The 18,102-nt window shown below is 39.5% G+C and overlaps 1 protein-coding gene across 4 annotated transcripts in view; it reads left to right on the plus strand.

The window, feature by feature from the left end:
* Window positions 1–18,102, plus strand: part of fhit (fragile histidine triad diadenosine triphosphatase) — a 249,524-nt gene that overhangs the window by 71,590 nt on the left and 159,832 nt on the right. For all 4 annotated transcript variants that reach the window (XM_061219527.1, XM_061219529.1, XM_061219525.1 and 1 more), the window contains exon 2: window positions 10,929–11,051. In XM_061219527.1, coding sequence (XP_061075511.1) covers window positions 10,940–11,051 — 112 coding nt within the window. In that variant the 5' untranslated portion in view covers window positions 10,929–10,939. The remainder of the gene's footprint in view (window positions 1–10,928; window positions 11,052–18,102) is intronic.

Raw genomic sequence — 18,102 nt, forward strand, 5'->3', positions numbered from 1 at the left:
TCTCTATTTGAGAAACTAAATTTAGCCTGATACTAATCATACAAAACATGTTATCCTGAATTACCATCTGTTTATCTATTACTTTATTGTGGCTATACAAAAACTTTTTAACAACAACTGCAACAGGATATCTGATTCCCTCCGTTTCATTTATTACTCTGCTTAAAGAAAAACTTTATATATGGTATGTTACTTTGCGTGGGTGGTTATCTGACCTTTAACTCTGCTTTCTGACTTGTTTTTCTGCAGTGGGGACTAATTTAGTGTTAGGCTGCAGGCAATATGGCCTGCATTTAGTCCATCACTCTAAATAATACAAGTCTGTAAATGTTACTGTTTTACTGTGTTCTTACTTAAAGAGTTGTGTTTTTCTCTGAACTTAAATTAACATCAACTAAATGCAAAGAGGACTTGTATTAGGTTCAGATAACCAGTAAGGAAGATGACTCTTTTTTTATTGGCTGAACTTATTGTTCAATGCAAGATAAACATTTAAATTACATACTGGCAGAGAGCAGGTGCAGAACAGGGCATGCGACAATGGTGAATTTAATAATTGGCTCAATGGCTTTTATTCTCCTTATAAATCACTCTCATTTTTGTGATATGTTCTGTAACTGCATGTGCAGTCCATATACGGTGCTATATTAACTGAGGGTTAAAAAGGACAGTGTTTTAGCTTCTCACACAGAATCTCATTTAAACCATTGCTCTACAGTATGTTCTCCAAACATACGTTTCATCTCAGCTCACTGTTCAAGTCAAGAAAAAATGTTCTTTCCCATTACTTACTTGATAAACGAGTGGCGCCATTGTTGTCGTCGTGGATCTGAAGGCCATGACAGATGGCTCTCTGGTTTAAAATATTTGAGGGAATATGACTGGAGGGAGAAGAATTTCAGTTTTTGGTGTGCAGATGTAAATGCATAAAGTATCCGACAATCCTCAATCAAAGCAAAGGTTGTGGTGACAAAATAACCAATGGGCCAAAAGACCTCCTCAGGGAGCAGCAGAGATGCTGTTTGGCCAGAGCCTTCATCTTCTCTCTGCTGGTTTAGTTGCCCTATCTCCATGGATCCTAATGTAATTTCTGCTGCTAATGCCTTTCCTGGAGATAGTGTGTTGACACTGTACATTATGATAATTTATGTACTCACTCAAATTGGATCTTTCATGCACAGTACTGGGCGGCACGGATGGTGCAGTGGGTAGCACTGCCGCCTCACAGCAAGAAGGTCCTGGGTTCAAATCCCCGTCGGCCAGGGCCTCTCTGTGCGGAGTTTGCATGTTCTCCCCGTGTCTGCGTGGGTTTCCTCTGGGTACTCCGGTTTCCTCCCACAGTCCAAAGACATGCAGGTTAGGCTGATTGGAGAGTCTAAATTGCCCATAGGTATGAGTGTGTGAGTGAAGGGTGTGCCCTGCGATGGACTGGCGATCTGTCCAGGGTGTATTCCTGCCTTTCGCCCAATGTATGCTGGGATAGGCTCCAGCCCCCCTGTGACCCTGTTCACGATAAGCAGGTTAGGATGCACATGTGACGGGGAGGTGCGGAGAGCCAAGCGCGACTAAGGGTGATCCTAAGTGAGCGAACACACAAAAGTGTCCACCACCCAGACCCCGGGGAAATAGCAGAGACCGGGGTACAATCGGAGACAGCTCCGTACAAATAAGAGCCCCAAATAACGGCTCAAAAATTAAAGCTACCCATTAAAACCAGGGCGAAGAAATAACGAAAAACAGAGTGCATAAACGTGCGCACTCAACCCCCGAAACGGGGGGAAACCCAAAATAAACGTACAACCTAGTTTAAAATACTAGGCACAGAAAATAAAACACCAGGAGTCGCAGCTCCGGAAAAACTTAGAAATAAAAGTACATACCCCGGGACACCGTCCCGTACCCACGGACTCACACGAGCCGAAAAATAAAAGTAAACAAAGAAACTCAATCCCAAGGAAGGTGTTCGCGTAAGGCACACTGCCAGCGAGTAGAACCCCTTCCTTACCTATATTAATAATTTTCTTTTGGCGAATAGAACCCGGCTCAGAAAGAACCAATACCCAGCACAATACCTGACTCAATTACCAGAGTCTACCGTGTGCTTATACCAGCTTGGGTGACAGAGCGTAAGTGTACACCGAAGCAACGACTGATGGGGAATGAGAGCTTAAATACTCTCCAGAGGTTGGTACCTGGCTGATACGAATGACTACCAGGTGAAGGTAATAAAGCCCCCCCCTGGTGGCCACAGCTGGTACTCCTTCCCAACCCTGACAGGACAGTACTGTTTGTATGTATGTTTCCCAGACTTGTCTGCTGCAATAGGCTGATTCCATTGACACAAACAACACATTTTGCTCTAATTTACATAATTCAACCCTGAAATAAAATCCCATACATTTCTATATGTAGTTAGCTTTGAAACAAAGAAACAATATTTATTTACAGGGAATAGTCATGAAGAGACAAGGAAACACATGGACTATTATTGACATATAACATCTACTATAACAGTCCAAAAGTGTTATTAAAGACTTTCTACACTTGTTAGATAGATGGAGGTTCTGTCCTTTGTGGAGGCACTGTACATGTGCTTCCAAGTGTATTGTCTTTCACTGTGTCACCCGCCGTGACACACCCCTGAGAGGATAGATGAGCTGGCCACTGGGTGATATTGAAAGTCCGGATTGCACTGCCATTTTATTCAGTTCAATGCTGAGCGGGGAAGGGAGACAGTGAAAGCGAACTTATAAATAAAGAAAAAGGTCTTAGCTTGTCGCCCTCATGGGATTTGGGTAAAAATAATAAACTAAAATAAATAAGGCAAAATAAATCAAACCAAGCTATGGCTTTCGCTCTTTTGCTTTCAAACAACAGCTTTCTCATCCATGGTTCCCCAATGTCAGACACCTACTACGGAAAAGAGCACACATTTAACACATTTACTTTATTTTGAAACATTGTCCAGGTGTGTGAGTGTGAGCAGTTGGTGTGGTCCTTGGATCGCTTCCTTCTCACAAACTGTGCCCTTGCCACACAATGACCTGATAAAGATCCTCATAAATTATGACGCATAATCATACCTTTGTTTTGGAAGTGTGAAAAAGTTGCAAGTGCTGTGCACACTCAAGGGGAGACCTGGAAGCACACTTGCTCAGGGTTTCCACAGGAAACGGGGGTAAGGGGAGAGGATGACAGCGATAGGACAAGACTCTTTCTTGATGACAGCTGAAGTTCTGTGTTTCAGCAGAGCTTTGGACACTGTTAAACTTTTGTCTGGGGTGAATAGTAAGGAGCTGTCAGGAAACTAAGGGATACTTGGTGGAGAATAGCATTCTGGTAAAGACCCACTGCTCATTTAGCACAGTAGATTTGCCTTTCCATGGTGTTTCCGTTTGTAATTTTCTGATTGGGGTAAGCAGCTTATCCTCACAGTACTTAGGAAGTCAATCAGACTCTTGTCACAAGCTAGGCTTTTGTACTTATTCATGTGTATTTATTTTCTCAATACCTTTATATGGATAGCTAAATAAATAAATAAATAAAGTTTATGCCAAATGCAATGGTTTTACCAACTTTTGATATGCTGTGCACTAGTAGGTGCTGTGCACCTGCTATTCCTGTTCAGGTAACATGGTTCATGTCCGAAGACTGCTCAATCTAAGTATTTAATTCCTATCCATCTGCAAGCAGCAACCTATTGGAATCAGCATCAATCCATGTTCAGAGTCACAAGAACATAGATTCAACTAAAATTTGTGCTTAGCTCTGACTAACAAGCAAACGTAAGTGTTTTTCCATTTTACCATTAGTCATACAAAATTTCGTACTTTCAGCAATTTACCAAAATTAACTCTCCAAACTGTGTTTGTGAAGTAATGAGCTCACACTTGCACTTATTTCCAAGTCAGTAATAAGGACAAATGCCTACCGTGTCCAAACCAGGCCTCTACAGCCCTTCCTTTTCCACAATCACAGAAGGTTTATAGACTAAGTGCTTCCCTTTGGAAGGTGGTTGTCATAATAGATCATGACCTTAATGCTTTGTTATCTTTGGTCATGATCTATATGTGTCTTGTAGATCATTTTGCACTGTGACACACAATAATTTATAGAAATAATCAGACCCGTTCCGTACACTGTACTAGTTCTTTTTTAACAAGACTAGCTCTTTCATTTTTTAAATTGTAGTGTCCGGGGCTGTGCAGAAGATGGGAGGATGATAACTCTGTGTCAGAAAGGTTTACTGCTCAGCTCCTGCAGTTCAGAAAATTCTATCTAAGATTCTTTTGCAGAATTTAAGCAGAGTTATTGATAATTTTACCCGAGTCTTTGGCTTGTAAACCATCAGATTGTTATTATTCATCATTTATACTTAATCAAGCCTGCGTCCTACAGTATTGCTGGTGCCATTTCTCTTGTTGCTCTTCTCTTTTTTTCCGGAATGTTATTCTGCTGAAGTGCATTCTCTTCAGAATTAAAGAGGTTGAATAGTTGACAAACCAGTGCGGATGGCAGGTGTTCTCCATGCAGTGCAACAGCGATGGGGTATTTTATCAAACACTGCACTTCACTCTTTCGTGATAATTAGGACCTATTTTGCTGGTGAAAAGCGCATGACTTCATTTGCCATCGCTGCCGATTGATTGTATTTACACTCCTCGATAAACGGCATTCATAGTTGCAACCAGGGGTTGACTTGATGTTAACAAGCTTTTGTTTAATTACACTGAACTGTGTCCCAAAAAGGAGAGATAGAACATCTAGCAGCACTGACTTAAATGAAACGGCACTCACTCAAATAGCATATAAGAATGCACTTCTTTTCAAGATGATGAGATTAGCCTTTGGGCTCAACAAGTTTTTCTTAGTTACTTTAAATGGATCATGTCAGGTAGGTCTTCCATCATCTGCCTCCGCAGACTGCAATGGAGGAAATGTTGTTGATCATTAAGAAGAGGTCTTATTGGCTCTTTTCAAGAGGAACTTGGGCATTAGTGTGAAATTATTGGCAGTGGGTTCTTCAAACCACTCCAAGTACATTAATTCTGTTTTCAGACACTGAGTTCCTCATTTAACATTTTATTTGTAAGGAATATTGGATAATTAGGGCCAATTATGATTCCCAGTCTGGCAGATGAGAGTGAAGGGGTTGAAGGGTTACCCATCTCTTTGTGGGAGTTTGCATGTCTGCTGCTGAATCTCTATATGTGAGTGTTTGGGTGTTTTAATGATTGCAAAAATATATTTACCTTTCTTCTGCCTTGACTGAGTGCGCTTTGAATTTGAATGGCAACATATTAATTTACTTTAACAACCTTGTGCATTGCTGGCCTTTCCAATTATCATGATAAAAGTGAAATAGTAACTAACAGAAAAAATAAATCACGATATAAGATATAAAATGTCCATTCCACATGTTGTTATGATTGAGTAATGTGATAATGATGATAAGTATTCTGAAAATGATCACACAGTATGATATGATTCTTGCACTGATGGATCTTGTCATTGATTTAGTGATGTTTCAATTGATTTATATTACGAAGTACGATTTTTTACATGAAGTAGGATTTTAAACTTGTCTGTTTGTTCATCATAAATGAACCACCACCAGGGCCGCTCTTTAAAGCCTATACAACTGTTTTGGTCAGCTGTCTTATTACTTTAACACCACATGAGTACTCGGTTTTAATATTGTTGCCATAAAATGCAAGTTTAAACTGAACGTGATTGTAAAATAATTGCAATTTTGAACAAGACATACATAACATATAAAATGATGATTTAACTTTTGTGATTTGGTGGGTATGGTCTGTATTTAATCATTTTCATGAATAAAAATGTATAGATCCACAATGGATCCAAACATGAACAGTATTAGTAATAGTAATAGTAATGAAAATGGTAGTAGTCATAGTAGTTAGTAAGTAGCAGTAGTAGTATTAGTAGTAATGATAACAAAGGTACCTGCAACCATTGCAACATTCACTGCTGACCATGGCTGTGTGCGTTGTGTTGATTTGTAAAACAACTTTAAAAAGTTAAGATTATGGTTCCACAGTCTTCTTTTACACTGCTCAAGGCTGTAACTGTGACTGTCTGAGCTGTTGTTATGGGAGCCCAAGATGATTTTGTAACAGGCTCTGGGGCCTTTGTCTGGACCGCCAAACTAACGGTACAGAGGCCTCTTTCAGCAGCATCCTGTCCTCTGCTCTCCCAGAGATAGGCTTTCACTTCCTTAATCCTGCTTTCTTTGTATATATATTTTCCTCTTGAATTGCACAAACAGTACCTTTGTAACCTTCAGAGCGGAAGCAGACTATTGGATGGAGTCGATGTGTTACTGAGAGCAGGCATGGGGGCAGCTGATGGTGTGTTATTATTGAATTGATTTACACTGCACTATAAAAGAAGCAGGGCTCTGCTTGGCTGCAAAATTGTAACTGATTGCAATGCACTATTTACATTGCCTCATCTTAGGTTCTTTGGATTACATATTCTATGCTCTGGTGACAAGCCTTTTATGTTGGCACAGCAACCATAAATAAAGTGTATTGACTAGTATTGTACTGTCCAATTAATAGGACAATTAGGTCCAATAAGATATCTATGGTTATAAACTATATTCAAATATAATATAGTTTTATGAACTGCATTTTATTATTCCATTCAAATAGAAGATCAAAATTACCAAATGCATGTAATTAAGAATTTACAAATTGTTTATTTTGTTGACCCATGGTAAAATACGTGGTTACATGAATGCTTTATAATAACCCGATAATGAAGCTGAGACGGGTGCGTGGGGGTTGGACCCAAAATGCACGACTCAGAAACAATAGTAATATAAAGACCCCTCAGGGCTTTATTCGGGACGAATCCCAGGAGAGTAGTCAACACAAGCAAAGTCCATACACGTAGATCCAGCCAAACAAAAAGTAAACAAACAAAAAGCACGGTGCCGAGGGAAGAGGCAAACTCGTAGTCGGTAAACGTGCAGGGAGGTCCGGTAGCAGGAGAGCTGTCAGCGGGGCTGAAGTACAGGCGGACGGCAGGCAGAGTCGTAATCGAGGGCGATGCGGAAGTCGAAACCATAAAACAATCAGCGAGGCAAAAGTACAAAGACGGTAGGCGAGGACGTGGTCAAAAACAAGCGGTGGTCAACAAAACAGAAATCAATAAACTATGGTCGGTAAACAGGCTTGGATCGTAACGTGTAATCAATAATAGAAATGCTCAAGAGTTGCTTTGGAGTTCAAGAGGCAGACAATTTCGCGAAGAACAGTTGCGCGACTGGGCTATAAATGCGGGTGTAGACAGGTGTAGACAATTAGTTAGCGCGTAGCAAGGAAATGGAAAACAGGTGCGATGGATGACAAGTTAAACAAGGAGATTAGTAATCGTTAGTAATAAACCTATCCTGCCCTAGCATTAGTAAATTAGTAAATGACATGCACGAGAAACGTAAGGTAACATGAACACATGATTAGTCTTGTTAGTTTCTACCCAATCCTGATCTAGCGTTAGTCGTTTTAGTAAATAGACAAATGGAAATAATTAGGGAGTGAATGACCGAAGGAGCGAGAGAGAAAAGGCGGAACGCAAGGTTTGCGGAAAGACATGTAAAAGTGTATGCATAAACAACGACCAGTTAACGTAACAATAAACATAAATCAAAACATAATACAAAACGAAACTAAGACGATAACCATTCAACATAACAAGGTAATATAATCGTAACGAAACATAACTAGACATGACGAGAAAATAAATCGTAACAAGAAATAAACTAAACAACATGACGAACCTAGACTAACATAATACATGATAAGACACTACGTGACTAAGACAACATGAATAAACATAAAACATGGCGAGACAGACCTGAAACGTGACAGAAGCATTCATAAGCCATCAATAAATAGCTTACAAGCCGTATATAAATCATTAGTACTCTCAATAGGCTATTTGTAGATCGTTATACATTAGTAAACATATTTATAAATAATTAATGAACATTTATAATTGACTACTCATGCAACTATCAGCAAATTATTGTCAATGCGTAAGATCATTTATCTCATATTTGTAAACAGTTAACTCACCATCTATCATTATAAATGTATCTTTATTAAATGAGGAGGACAAATCTCACAGTCAGATTGGTTCATAGCGTGATAAAATAACTTTATACTACTGCTGTGCATTCTAATGCTTGTTTACAGTTCTATTTTCTATCACTCTGCGGAGAAGCATCCATTCAAGTCAAAATTAAAAACCGTTAGATGCTAGCCAATGCACATCAATCACCTTGCAACAATGTTGCCCAGGATTTGCAAGCTAGCTAAATATACATCATGAATTGGACATTAATTGATTTCTTACTCATTGACTCTTCATGAGGTATAGATTATAATGATTATAATTGACAGATATTAGACTGGCAGTATGGATATTTTAACAGAGCTTTTCCACCTGTGTCCCTCTTGATCCAGTAGTGGGTGTTCCTGGCCCTGCCCAGGCACACAGTCACATGGCCCTGTTTACTATGTTTATGCTTCTCTGGTGCATGGATGCTGTTTGGTCAGGGCCACCATTATAATCAGCTTGTTTAGGATTTGGTATGTATGGCTCATTGTGTCATTTTGCCATTGGAGATTTGATAGATTATGATAGATTAAACATTGGCTGATTGGAGATTGTGTACATTTATAATGTTTAATTTCTGCCAGATCCTGCTGGAATTGGGATTGCCCATGTTTTGGAATTTGTACGGATCTTGCACTGGTTCTCAATTACTTCCAAACAACCCCACCCCAAACATGCAATCATGATAACAATATATGGACAGATGAAAATAAACCATCAGTGTATCTCAGACACAAAGTTTTGAATCCAGAGGCGATGGTGGTTGACTTCTCGGCTGATTATTTTTGGAATGAACTCTGATTAAATGAAACCTTCACACTAGTTGTTGCATGCAGATCCGTATGAGGTTTATATCATCTGGAGGGAAAATATGTATCACAGGTTGAACACAGCCTGCTGTATTCCAATGATTACACCATAGCCTTTCAATCTGTGTATTCAAGGTAAGATAAGGATTCAACATTTCACCTCCTGGAAAGTTGTGTGTATAGAGTGGAATGAACCGACAAATGCATAAACATTTATCTGTAACTCAAATTGCAATAGGAAGGTGCTGGAGATGTAAATGCTATCTCAAAAACGGAAAACATTTCATGTATTTTTTAATAGTTATTCCTCAAACTTTGTCAGGTTTTTGGGAAAGCTTTTGGATAGCACACCTACACTGGCTGAACAGTGAACTCAACCCTGTTTTTGATGAAGAGTCTCTCTCTCTCTGCACAATTCACATTTCTGGGGTAAACTGTAAAGAAATAACCTGTAAATATGAAGTGGCTGTTTTATGGAAAAATTTTACTGAAAGGAGTGAAGGTGTCACTACCCAACTTTCAGTTCTCTCTCTCTCTTTCTCTCTCTCTCTCTCTCTCTCTCTCTCTCTCTCTCTCTCTCTCTCTCGCTCTCGCTCTCTCTCTCCCGCTCTCTCGCTCTCTCTCTCCCGCTCTCACTTATGACGGAGAGGAGCCCGGGACTCATTTCTGATCTTTTGTGTATGAAATACTGTCTGATGAAAAAGGGCATAATGAACATTAATAGGGCTGTCACTATGCAAAATAAAGTAATTGCTCTATTCTTAATTTTTAATCGCGGAATAGCTGGGTTCCATTCAGAATGTTAATGTCTGAGACAGCTGGCGTTCTCTGTGTTTACGGGTCTTCCGGGACTCTGTCCAAATCCAGCCAGGGTTCTGCTCTGCAAGCTAACCAAAGTGGCCTAATTGGTGCACCACGAGGGCAGAGGCGCTGTGAGAATGTCTTGCTTGAGGGAGATGGAAAATGGTCCCTCATTATCTTGAATTTTCAGCCACAATTCTCCGTACCTGTACGCCAATGCTATCGTAGAGGCTCAATTTACCCCTATTACCATAATTAATTTGCCTAACCCTCTACAAGTAAGTATGCCCATTTCAGAGAAATTGGACGTGGTTATATGGAACAGATAAACTGTGCACTATATACAGAAACTGTGATTGTGTTTAATTATGTGGCTAAGAATATATGTGTACCAAGCAGCATGGAGAAAAAAATGGGTTTGGTGTGATTGAGCCTTTATGTTCATACTTTGCTATATCCAGCATTTGCATTCAGATGCTGTGCTTTTCAGACTCAAGCCCTTTAACCCATCACATCTGTAATCAAAATGCTATCGTTAAACATTCAGGGCTTTGCATATTCTCCTCAGGATCAGTCTCTTAAAATATTCTCTGTGAAGATAGACTGTTAAAAAGCTCTGTAGCTGCAGTAATTAATGTTGCTGCTAGGGATGGTGTGTATATTTTATAAAGGCTGTATTTTGGTTGGATGTGACATAATCACTGAGACCCTGTTAATATTCCTGGCATCTTCTAATTTGGATGATAATAGAATATCAACTTCTCAAAATAAGACATGAAATTGGATAATTTTGTTTATTTCTTAATGACATTGAATGGCATGGTTAATGGCATAAATTCAAAGCCTGTTTTTGTCATAAGTCCAAGCTTACTCAAATAATTCAAAAAGGTTTTGAGTACTACTAGTACAGCAATGACTACAGCGGCTAATCTATGACAATTGCACATGAAGTATAGTATTCTTGGGCAATGAATGCACAGCGTAGCTGCTGGTCTGTGATCTGCACAATATTGTACAACATGTTTACTATTTCGCCTGTGTTTCATTGCACTGTTAAGAATGTTTAAAGTTGTGGTTAATGCCTGTTTATGCCTACCTATAGCCACCTATATCAAACTGAACCCACAGTAAGTAACAATAATTTGACCTCTTTCTCTTTCCTTTCAGTGCCTGGAAATATGAACACATCCACATTTCGTTTTGGCCAGCACATCATCAAGGCATCAGCAGTGTTTCTTCAGACGGAATTGTCCTTTGCGCTGGTAAATCGAAAACCAGTGGTCCCTGGACGTATCCTTCCTTCCATATATATTTTTTTTCCAAAGGCCTGTTATGACTCAGGCAGGAGATATGTGCTTGCTGGTGCCAGGCAAGAGGGCGAACTGACAGGCATTCTGGTCTAAATCAGGTCCAGGTAAGACGTTGCTTTCTTGTTTCTCTTGCCAGTCACTGGAACATTGTGTGCTCAATGAAGCATCACAACAGCCTCTGGTTGCTCAGCAACAGTTTGGTCTGAGGGAAGTTTGTGGTGACCTTATGAAAAGGCCATATAAACAGATGTTTATGGAAGAAAAGTTTCAGGAGAAGTACAATTCCATTGTCACACAAAGCACAGATTTTTAGTTTTTCATAAATTAAAACAGATATAATACCTATATTAAACCAGGGATAGAATTTCTATGGAAACAGATGTGTCAAAATGGACAGTGCAATGGGTGCAGGCAACACAAAGAGAGCAATCACTGTTCATTTTGCCTTCTATTTCCTTTTATTTTACTATGTGAAAAGGCACAACAACTTGTTTATTAATCTTATTTCTCAAAAACAATTAAGGCTTCCTTATATTTGCATGCTTGTTTTTTTACTAGTATGCCTGTTATAATACAGTACACACTTGACAAGTTCCTCAAGCATTTTTCCCTCTTCTATATTTACATTGACTTTTGTCTTGAGATATTTTTCAGTTCATAATGTCAGGCTTCAGGACAAAAGAACCAAAAGCAACCTGGAAGTAGGCTTAACAAGGACTTTTATTCATTAGAAGGCAGGTCAGGCAGGCAATGGTCATATACGGGAATTTCAGAGATCAAGAAATTCCTAGTCAATGGTTCGGGCAAAAGTTTGTACACAAGACACAGCAGGAATAATCCAGAGAGTAGTCTAAATCATAAGAAGAAGTTTGTACGCAGGAAGGAAATCAGAACAGGCAGAGGTGCAAACCGAAATCCAATACTCAGTGAAAGAAAGTCCAATCAGGGTCCGCTAACAGCGGGTCAAATACGAACAGAAGGATAATCCACGAGGCGGAGGTAGGGGTACACAGGACCGAGCAGACAGGCAGGAAACTGCCGGAAAGAGTGGTACTGGACACATAACACTCTTGCGGGGAACAAAGGGAAACAGGGAATGATGACTGAAATGATGAACAGGTGTGAAAGTGGGGAACAGGTAACAAGACTAAGCTGAAATAAATGACAAGATGACAGGACTACGGAAAGAGAACAGGGACAAAATACAAGGAAATGTTTCGACAGGGAAATACAAAACCTGACACATTCCTGTATAATCCCAATGTCTAAAGAGAAGCAATAATATGGTCAAACTATGTGGAACGAATTATTATTGAAATATGCCACTTTTACTACAGTGTGCAACATAACAATTATTGACAAACCAACAGTACAATTTACTGTATGGTTATTTGCATAGTATAGCAAACTAAATTGTGTTTGTATATATTACCTTGGGGTTTAGAGTTGGCTTGTGATTATTTCATTATATCAGTATTCATACTAAATGCCACTGATAAGAAATAATTCCTGCCCAAATGTTTTTCTTTTAATTTCTCAAAATAGAATTGCGGATGGTACAAGTTAACTTGTAAACTGCAATTAAGACCTTTTTTTCTTTCCCCAAATATCTCTGTATTGCTTTCATGCCATCATGGTATTTGCCATTTCACTGTAGTTGCTTTAGTCTATATAATCATATAAAGCATTACATTTGACAGTGTTTCTAAACTTGATCCAGCATTTACACATAACATGGCAGTGTTATTGTCCTGGCCAGAATGAAAAACATATTTTAAGATAGCAGTTGCATGTGCAGCGTGAGTGGGCATAGTGGTAGAAGAATAAGAATAGTTTTGTTTGCTTGCCTCTCTGTGGAGTAATTGCTCTTGAGTGTCACCTGGAATAGGCCATATGTGTGAGTGCTCCCTCAGATCAAAGCCTCTACTTTAGCTCTCTCTCTGTTTGTCCTCTCTTTCTTTCTTTCTTTTTTCTTTCTTTCTCTCTCAGTCTCAGTCTCAGTCTTGCTCTCTCTCTCTCACACACACCACTATTGTCAGTATGTCTCATATGATATGATTTAAAAGACTGCTTCCAAAAGTTATTGAGGAGTATTGATTCTTCACTTTCATTTAATTAAATGCTTCACTGAAACAGCCATGTCTCAATACCATTGTGTTGATAAGATTACTCAGCAGGGTGTTATTCACCCAGACTATATGTGTTGCATATTGTGGCTAAAACGGAACCAACAAATCTTCTGATTTGAAACCTTTTTGCTTGCATGGTAAAAAATTGTATATAATAGAAATCAGATCTGGTGATAATTAAACTTGGTGACACTTGAAGTAGTGAACCTCCACATGCAAAGCTGTCAGGCGCAATGGCTTCTGAAATTGTCAAATTATCCTTGTTCCTGTCTCAGTCCAGACAAGATTCATGAATGCATGTAAATGCTTTATTGTGCCACGGTTTATTCATTGCAGGAATTATAAACATTTCATTTACTGTCCCCTCCAAAAGGCCAATTCCTTTGTTTTTGCAACACATTGAATACACTTGGGCTTGAGATAAAAAAGATGAACATGGGACAAGAGTTCAGAATTTAATCTTTTATTTCTTGGTATTTACATCTAGATGTGTTAAAGTACTTAGAACATAGCACATTTTGTATTTTTAGGTGAGCAAAAGTGTTGGAACTGAAAAAGTGTTGGAATAACATTTAATATTTGGTGGCTTATCCTACGACCTGTTTATATCACCAAACTGTTCTACACCAGTACGCCAGCAGTTTGTTTCTTTCTCAGGTTATTCCAAGTTGCTGTACAAGCTATCCTCAATGCTTGTGCAATGGCTCTGATCGATTTCCCCTCTTCGAAATGGCTTGCTTGTTTCTCTTGTTTTTATATTGCTTGTTTATTTTTAAATTATTAATAAACAACCTCAATTCATTTTAGAGAGGGGTCTCTGTGCAAGTAGATATTATTTTCAGGTTTGTGCCATTTTATATGAATGTCCTTCTCACAAAGCTGTCTTCTAAGTGTTTTTGCTTAAATCAGATTCTATCAATCACAAAATATTCACTTTGATCACAGATACCAGAAAACAGACATGGTCTTGAACCAAGAGAACAATGGTTTCAAAACATTGTTTTTCCTGAAACCGCACAAAATACAAAAACTTGTTCACAAAAAACATGACTTTTATATCTAGCTTGTTGTATGCAGAAAGACAACATAAAACCAAATGGTTTGCAAAGCAAAAAAAGTATTTTTTTCCATGAATGAGTTCACATTGAGTGCTTTGCACCTGCAGATTCAGAATTGTGATAGTTACAACCACTGTACTCCAGTAGGCCTGTGTTTAAGAGCCCACTCTATGATCATTCGCTGTTAGCCCTCCTGCTGGTTGGCATATACACCTGAGCTCTGCGGCGTGTTTTTTTGGGCTGTTCTGAACTGTCTGCATTACTTTGAAGGTCCACCAATTTCCATATAAGGCACTCAAATACAGACCCTGTTGGACTGGCTGTTTCTTGTTTTGAACATCCAGTTCTTTTTTCCGCCTCCCCCATGAATCAAAAGGCTCCCACCCAACGGGGTCTCTTAGAGACGGCTTTTCCTCACCTTCTCAGCTTGTACCCTTTCTTTGTTTCTAGTTCTGCTTCTTATGAGTGTGCTATACGCGGTCGGGGACTGGTCCGCTCTGGGGACTTGCTTTGCTCCTTATAGTGTGCTGAGTGAGCCAACTACAGTGTTCCTCCACACCTTGCTAGCAGCTCCGTGCCACGTGCAGAAATATGGGAGGTATGGGCCTGGACTCAGTCACCATTTTGTCATTAACTTTGACTACATGCAAGTGTCAGCTTTGTTCATCACGCTCGCTCAAACTAGTCACGAAGATTATCTTACGAAACTTTGACAAAAACTCAATCTGACAATGATCTGAATTTTATAAACACTGATGACCCTGATAAAAAAGCCACCACCATACCCTGCTGCAAAATGCCTTATGTTTTTATAGTTTAGCATTGAATATTTCAATTTCAAAGTCAAGGACCATCCCAGAACTACTTTATATTTGTGCACAAATTTGACATCAGCTTGAGATTTCAGAACTTCAGAACTGCACTCAGATGTTCTGAAGTGTCCAGGCACATGAATGATCTATTAAAACAGGTTATTTGATACAAAATGTAAAGAAAATTGACACATACATTCATTCACATACAGTATATGAGAGTATGTTTTTATAAAGCATGCCTAAGGTGTTCAAAAATCTCCCCAAAGGATTACTCAAACTTATGCTTTCTAACAAATCTGCATCACATTTGAAATAGAACTTTAATGGAGACCCATTAAACCTGGTAGCCCTGTTATGTTTTTACATTTGTTTGGTACTGAAATGACCTACCAATGCATTTACGCAACAAAAACAGCTGTTTAGATTATTTCCAATGGCGACCAATAAAACATGCCACAATCCTTGATACCATTTCTTTATGTCAATATTAGAGCAAAAATTTGTCAGACTAATGTTGAAGTTTAGTCCGCAATCTGTTCAACCATTTTCAAGAAAACTATGTTTTTGCCGGGACTATTCCTAAGCAAATGCCATCTTGAACTACTTGTTCTTGCTAGTGGAGAGTCTATTTAACAATCTGGCGTTGTTGTTTTGCGGTTTTATTTTGTTGCTTTTTGTTTGATATACATATGAACGCAACAATAATTTCAGACATCGACGACTCAGCCCCAAGGAGGCAGAGTGGATGGGATTAAAGATATACAAATTTACCTTAGTAATGCATACAAATGTAAGTTTTAGTATATTTACTAAATAGCAGGTATGTCAAAGTTTCACTATGTAAATTGCGAGGTAATTATTATTTTTTTCCTATAAAATCTTAAGCAACATTTGGAGAGACAGATGTATTCAGTGATTCCTCAGTCAGTTGGCTCCCCTGTAGTCTGAAAACTTGCCTGGGGCTCTGAGCCTTTAACTACAAAGGAGGAATGTTAAAACGATATGTGTTAGTCTATGACTGAAATTCCAGCTCCAGTCTACAGGGGCAGCACAGAGTACTGAAATTACACACATAACACACATCCAGCTCTCTCTTGGTAATTTTTATAAAACTTCCTCTTAGTCTCTGTATGTCCCCTCTTCATGGATGTGTAACAACACCATGGTTCCCTGTTATAGACGTGTAGGCAAGTGCACACATGCATACATGCATGCACACACTCACACCCATTAGTTGTGTTGATAAAGGGAATTGTTGTAAAGATTTTCTCTTCGTGTTTTGAAATTGCAGTTTTGAAAAGTGACTGAATCAAAGCATGTGGCTTTTTGACTTCTTTTCTTTGTATAATAGTAAAAAAGATGGTTCCTTGCATTAGTGAACAAACTATAGTATGAGGTGCTGGGTTTGCTCACTGATTGAAAGGTCTAAGGTATAGACTGGACCGGTTTTGGGTCCATAGGATATTCAGAATATGGTGGGGAGGAGTGGATGTCGAGTCTGACTTTAATGTTAGTGATTTTTTAAAGCTCCATTTCACTTGGAAGTGCTCTATGCTTGTAAGCTGCCGGAGAAATGCTGAACAGAAGACGGCGAATCACCCGCGTTTGGTGTTGCATCAGAAGTCATGCGAGCTCCATAGCAACCGGAGATGGAAGCGATGGAAGCGCATAGACGGCAGTGCCACGCTATTAGATTTAAACAGCCTTAGAATGAATTACCCCCTAAAGCCCATTCAGGTTTTGCTGGATGTGGCACAAATAATATGACTTGTCCTGCAGTCTTTGGCACTAAACAATTTGAAATAACATTTTCCTGGACATTCCAGTAAATATACTACATGCTGACTTCCAGCAGTTAGCAACCCTAAGCAGCAATACACAGAATCCTAATGTACCCACTACCTCATTGTAAATATCTACGTCATGCTACCTTAGTAATAACCATCTAGCTACTCCAGATACTTATCCGTTTTTGTCTCCTAGCTCCCAAGCCACTGTCAATATCATGTACAAATATGTTTTTTTTACCGTCTGTTTAACACTCAATAGGTGCTTTCCATCTTTGGTTGTATGATAGCTTACATTGTCATTTTGGGCTGAGAAAGGTAGCCAGACAGCAGATGCCCCCCCCCCCCCCCCCGTTCTTTTCTAACCCCCAACACAGCACTTTTCACCGCTGGACTGGGGAAGTGCTAAAAGGGGCCTGACAGAGCCTAAAAGGGCAGGCAAACAGAAGGACGGCCTGCTCTGGCACATGGCAGCAGCCTGCCGCAGGATCCTTTTCCATTTGAAATTCAGTGTTGGAGGGTGAGCGTAAACTCAAGAGACCCCCTCCCAGTGCACAGAGCTCCTAATCAGTGGCTTTCAGGGTTCTGTTAAAAACATTTCCGAACCAAAAACACTTCTGTTATATTTGACCATCAAATTATACCTTCGTCAGGTTTTTCTGCGTGCTGATGATTGGAGGTAATAATGCTATTTTCTTGAAATGAATGTTAAATGAATGTTAACTGAAGCCTGTCCTCTATGCAGTCTCTGGTTTATCTTTTGTGGAACAACAATGTACAAATGGCAAAATAAATGTGTTTTCACATATTCCACATGTCAACTTCTGTAAATAACACGAGTATGATTTTAAGTATTTAAGTATTTTAAGCATTTAAAATCACATGTAGCCCATTTTACTGGTAAATAGACTGCATTTAGGCGGCACCTCACAGCAAGGAGGTCCTGGGTTTGAATCCCCGTCGGCCGTGGCCTCTCTGTGCGGAGTTTGCATGTTCTCCCCGTGTCTGCGTGGGTTTCCTCCGGGTACTCCGGTTTCCTCCCACAGTCCAAAGACATGCATGTTAGGCTGATTGGAGAGTCTAAATTGCCCGTAGGTATGAGTGTGTGAGTGAATGGTGTGTGTGCCCTGCGATGGACTGGCGACCTCTCCAGGGTGTATTCCTGCCTTTCGCCCAATGTATGCTTGGATAGGCTCCTGCCCCCCTGCGACCCTGTTCAAGATAAGCGGGTTCAGATAATGG

Source organism: Conger conger, chromosome 14 (genome assembly GCF_963514075.1).
Source record: "Conger conger chromosome 14, fConCon1.1, whole genome shotgun sequence".
Lineage (NCBI taxonomy): Eukaryota > Metazoa > Chordata > Actinopteri > Anguilliformes > Congridae > Conger > Conger conger.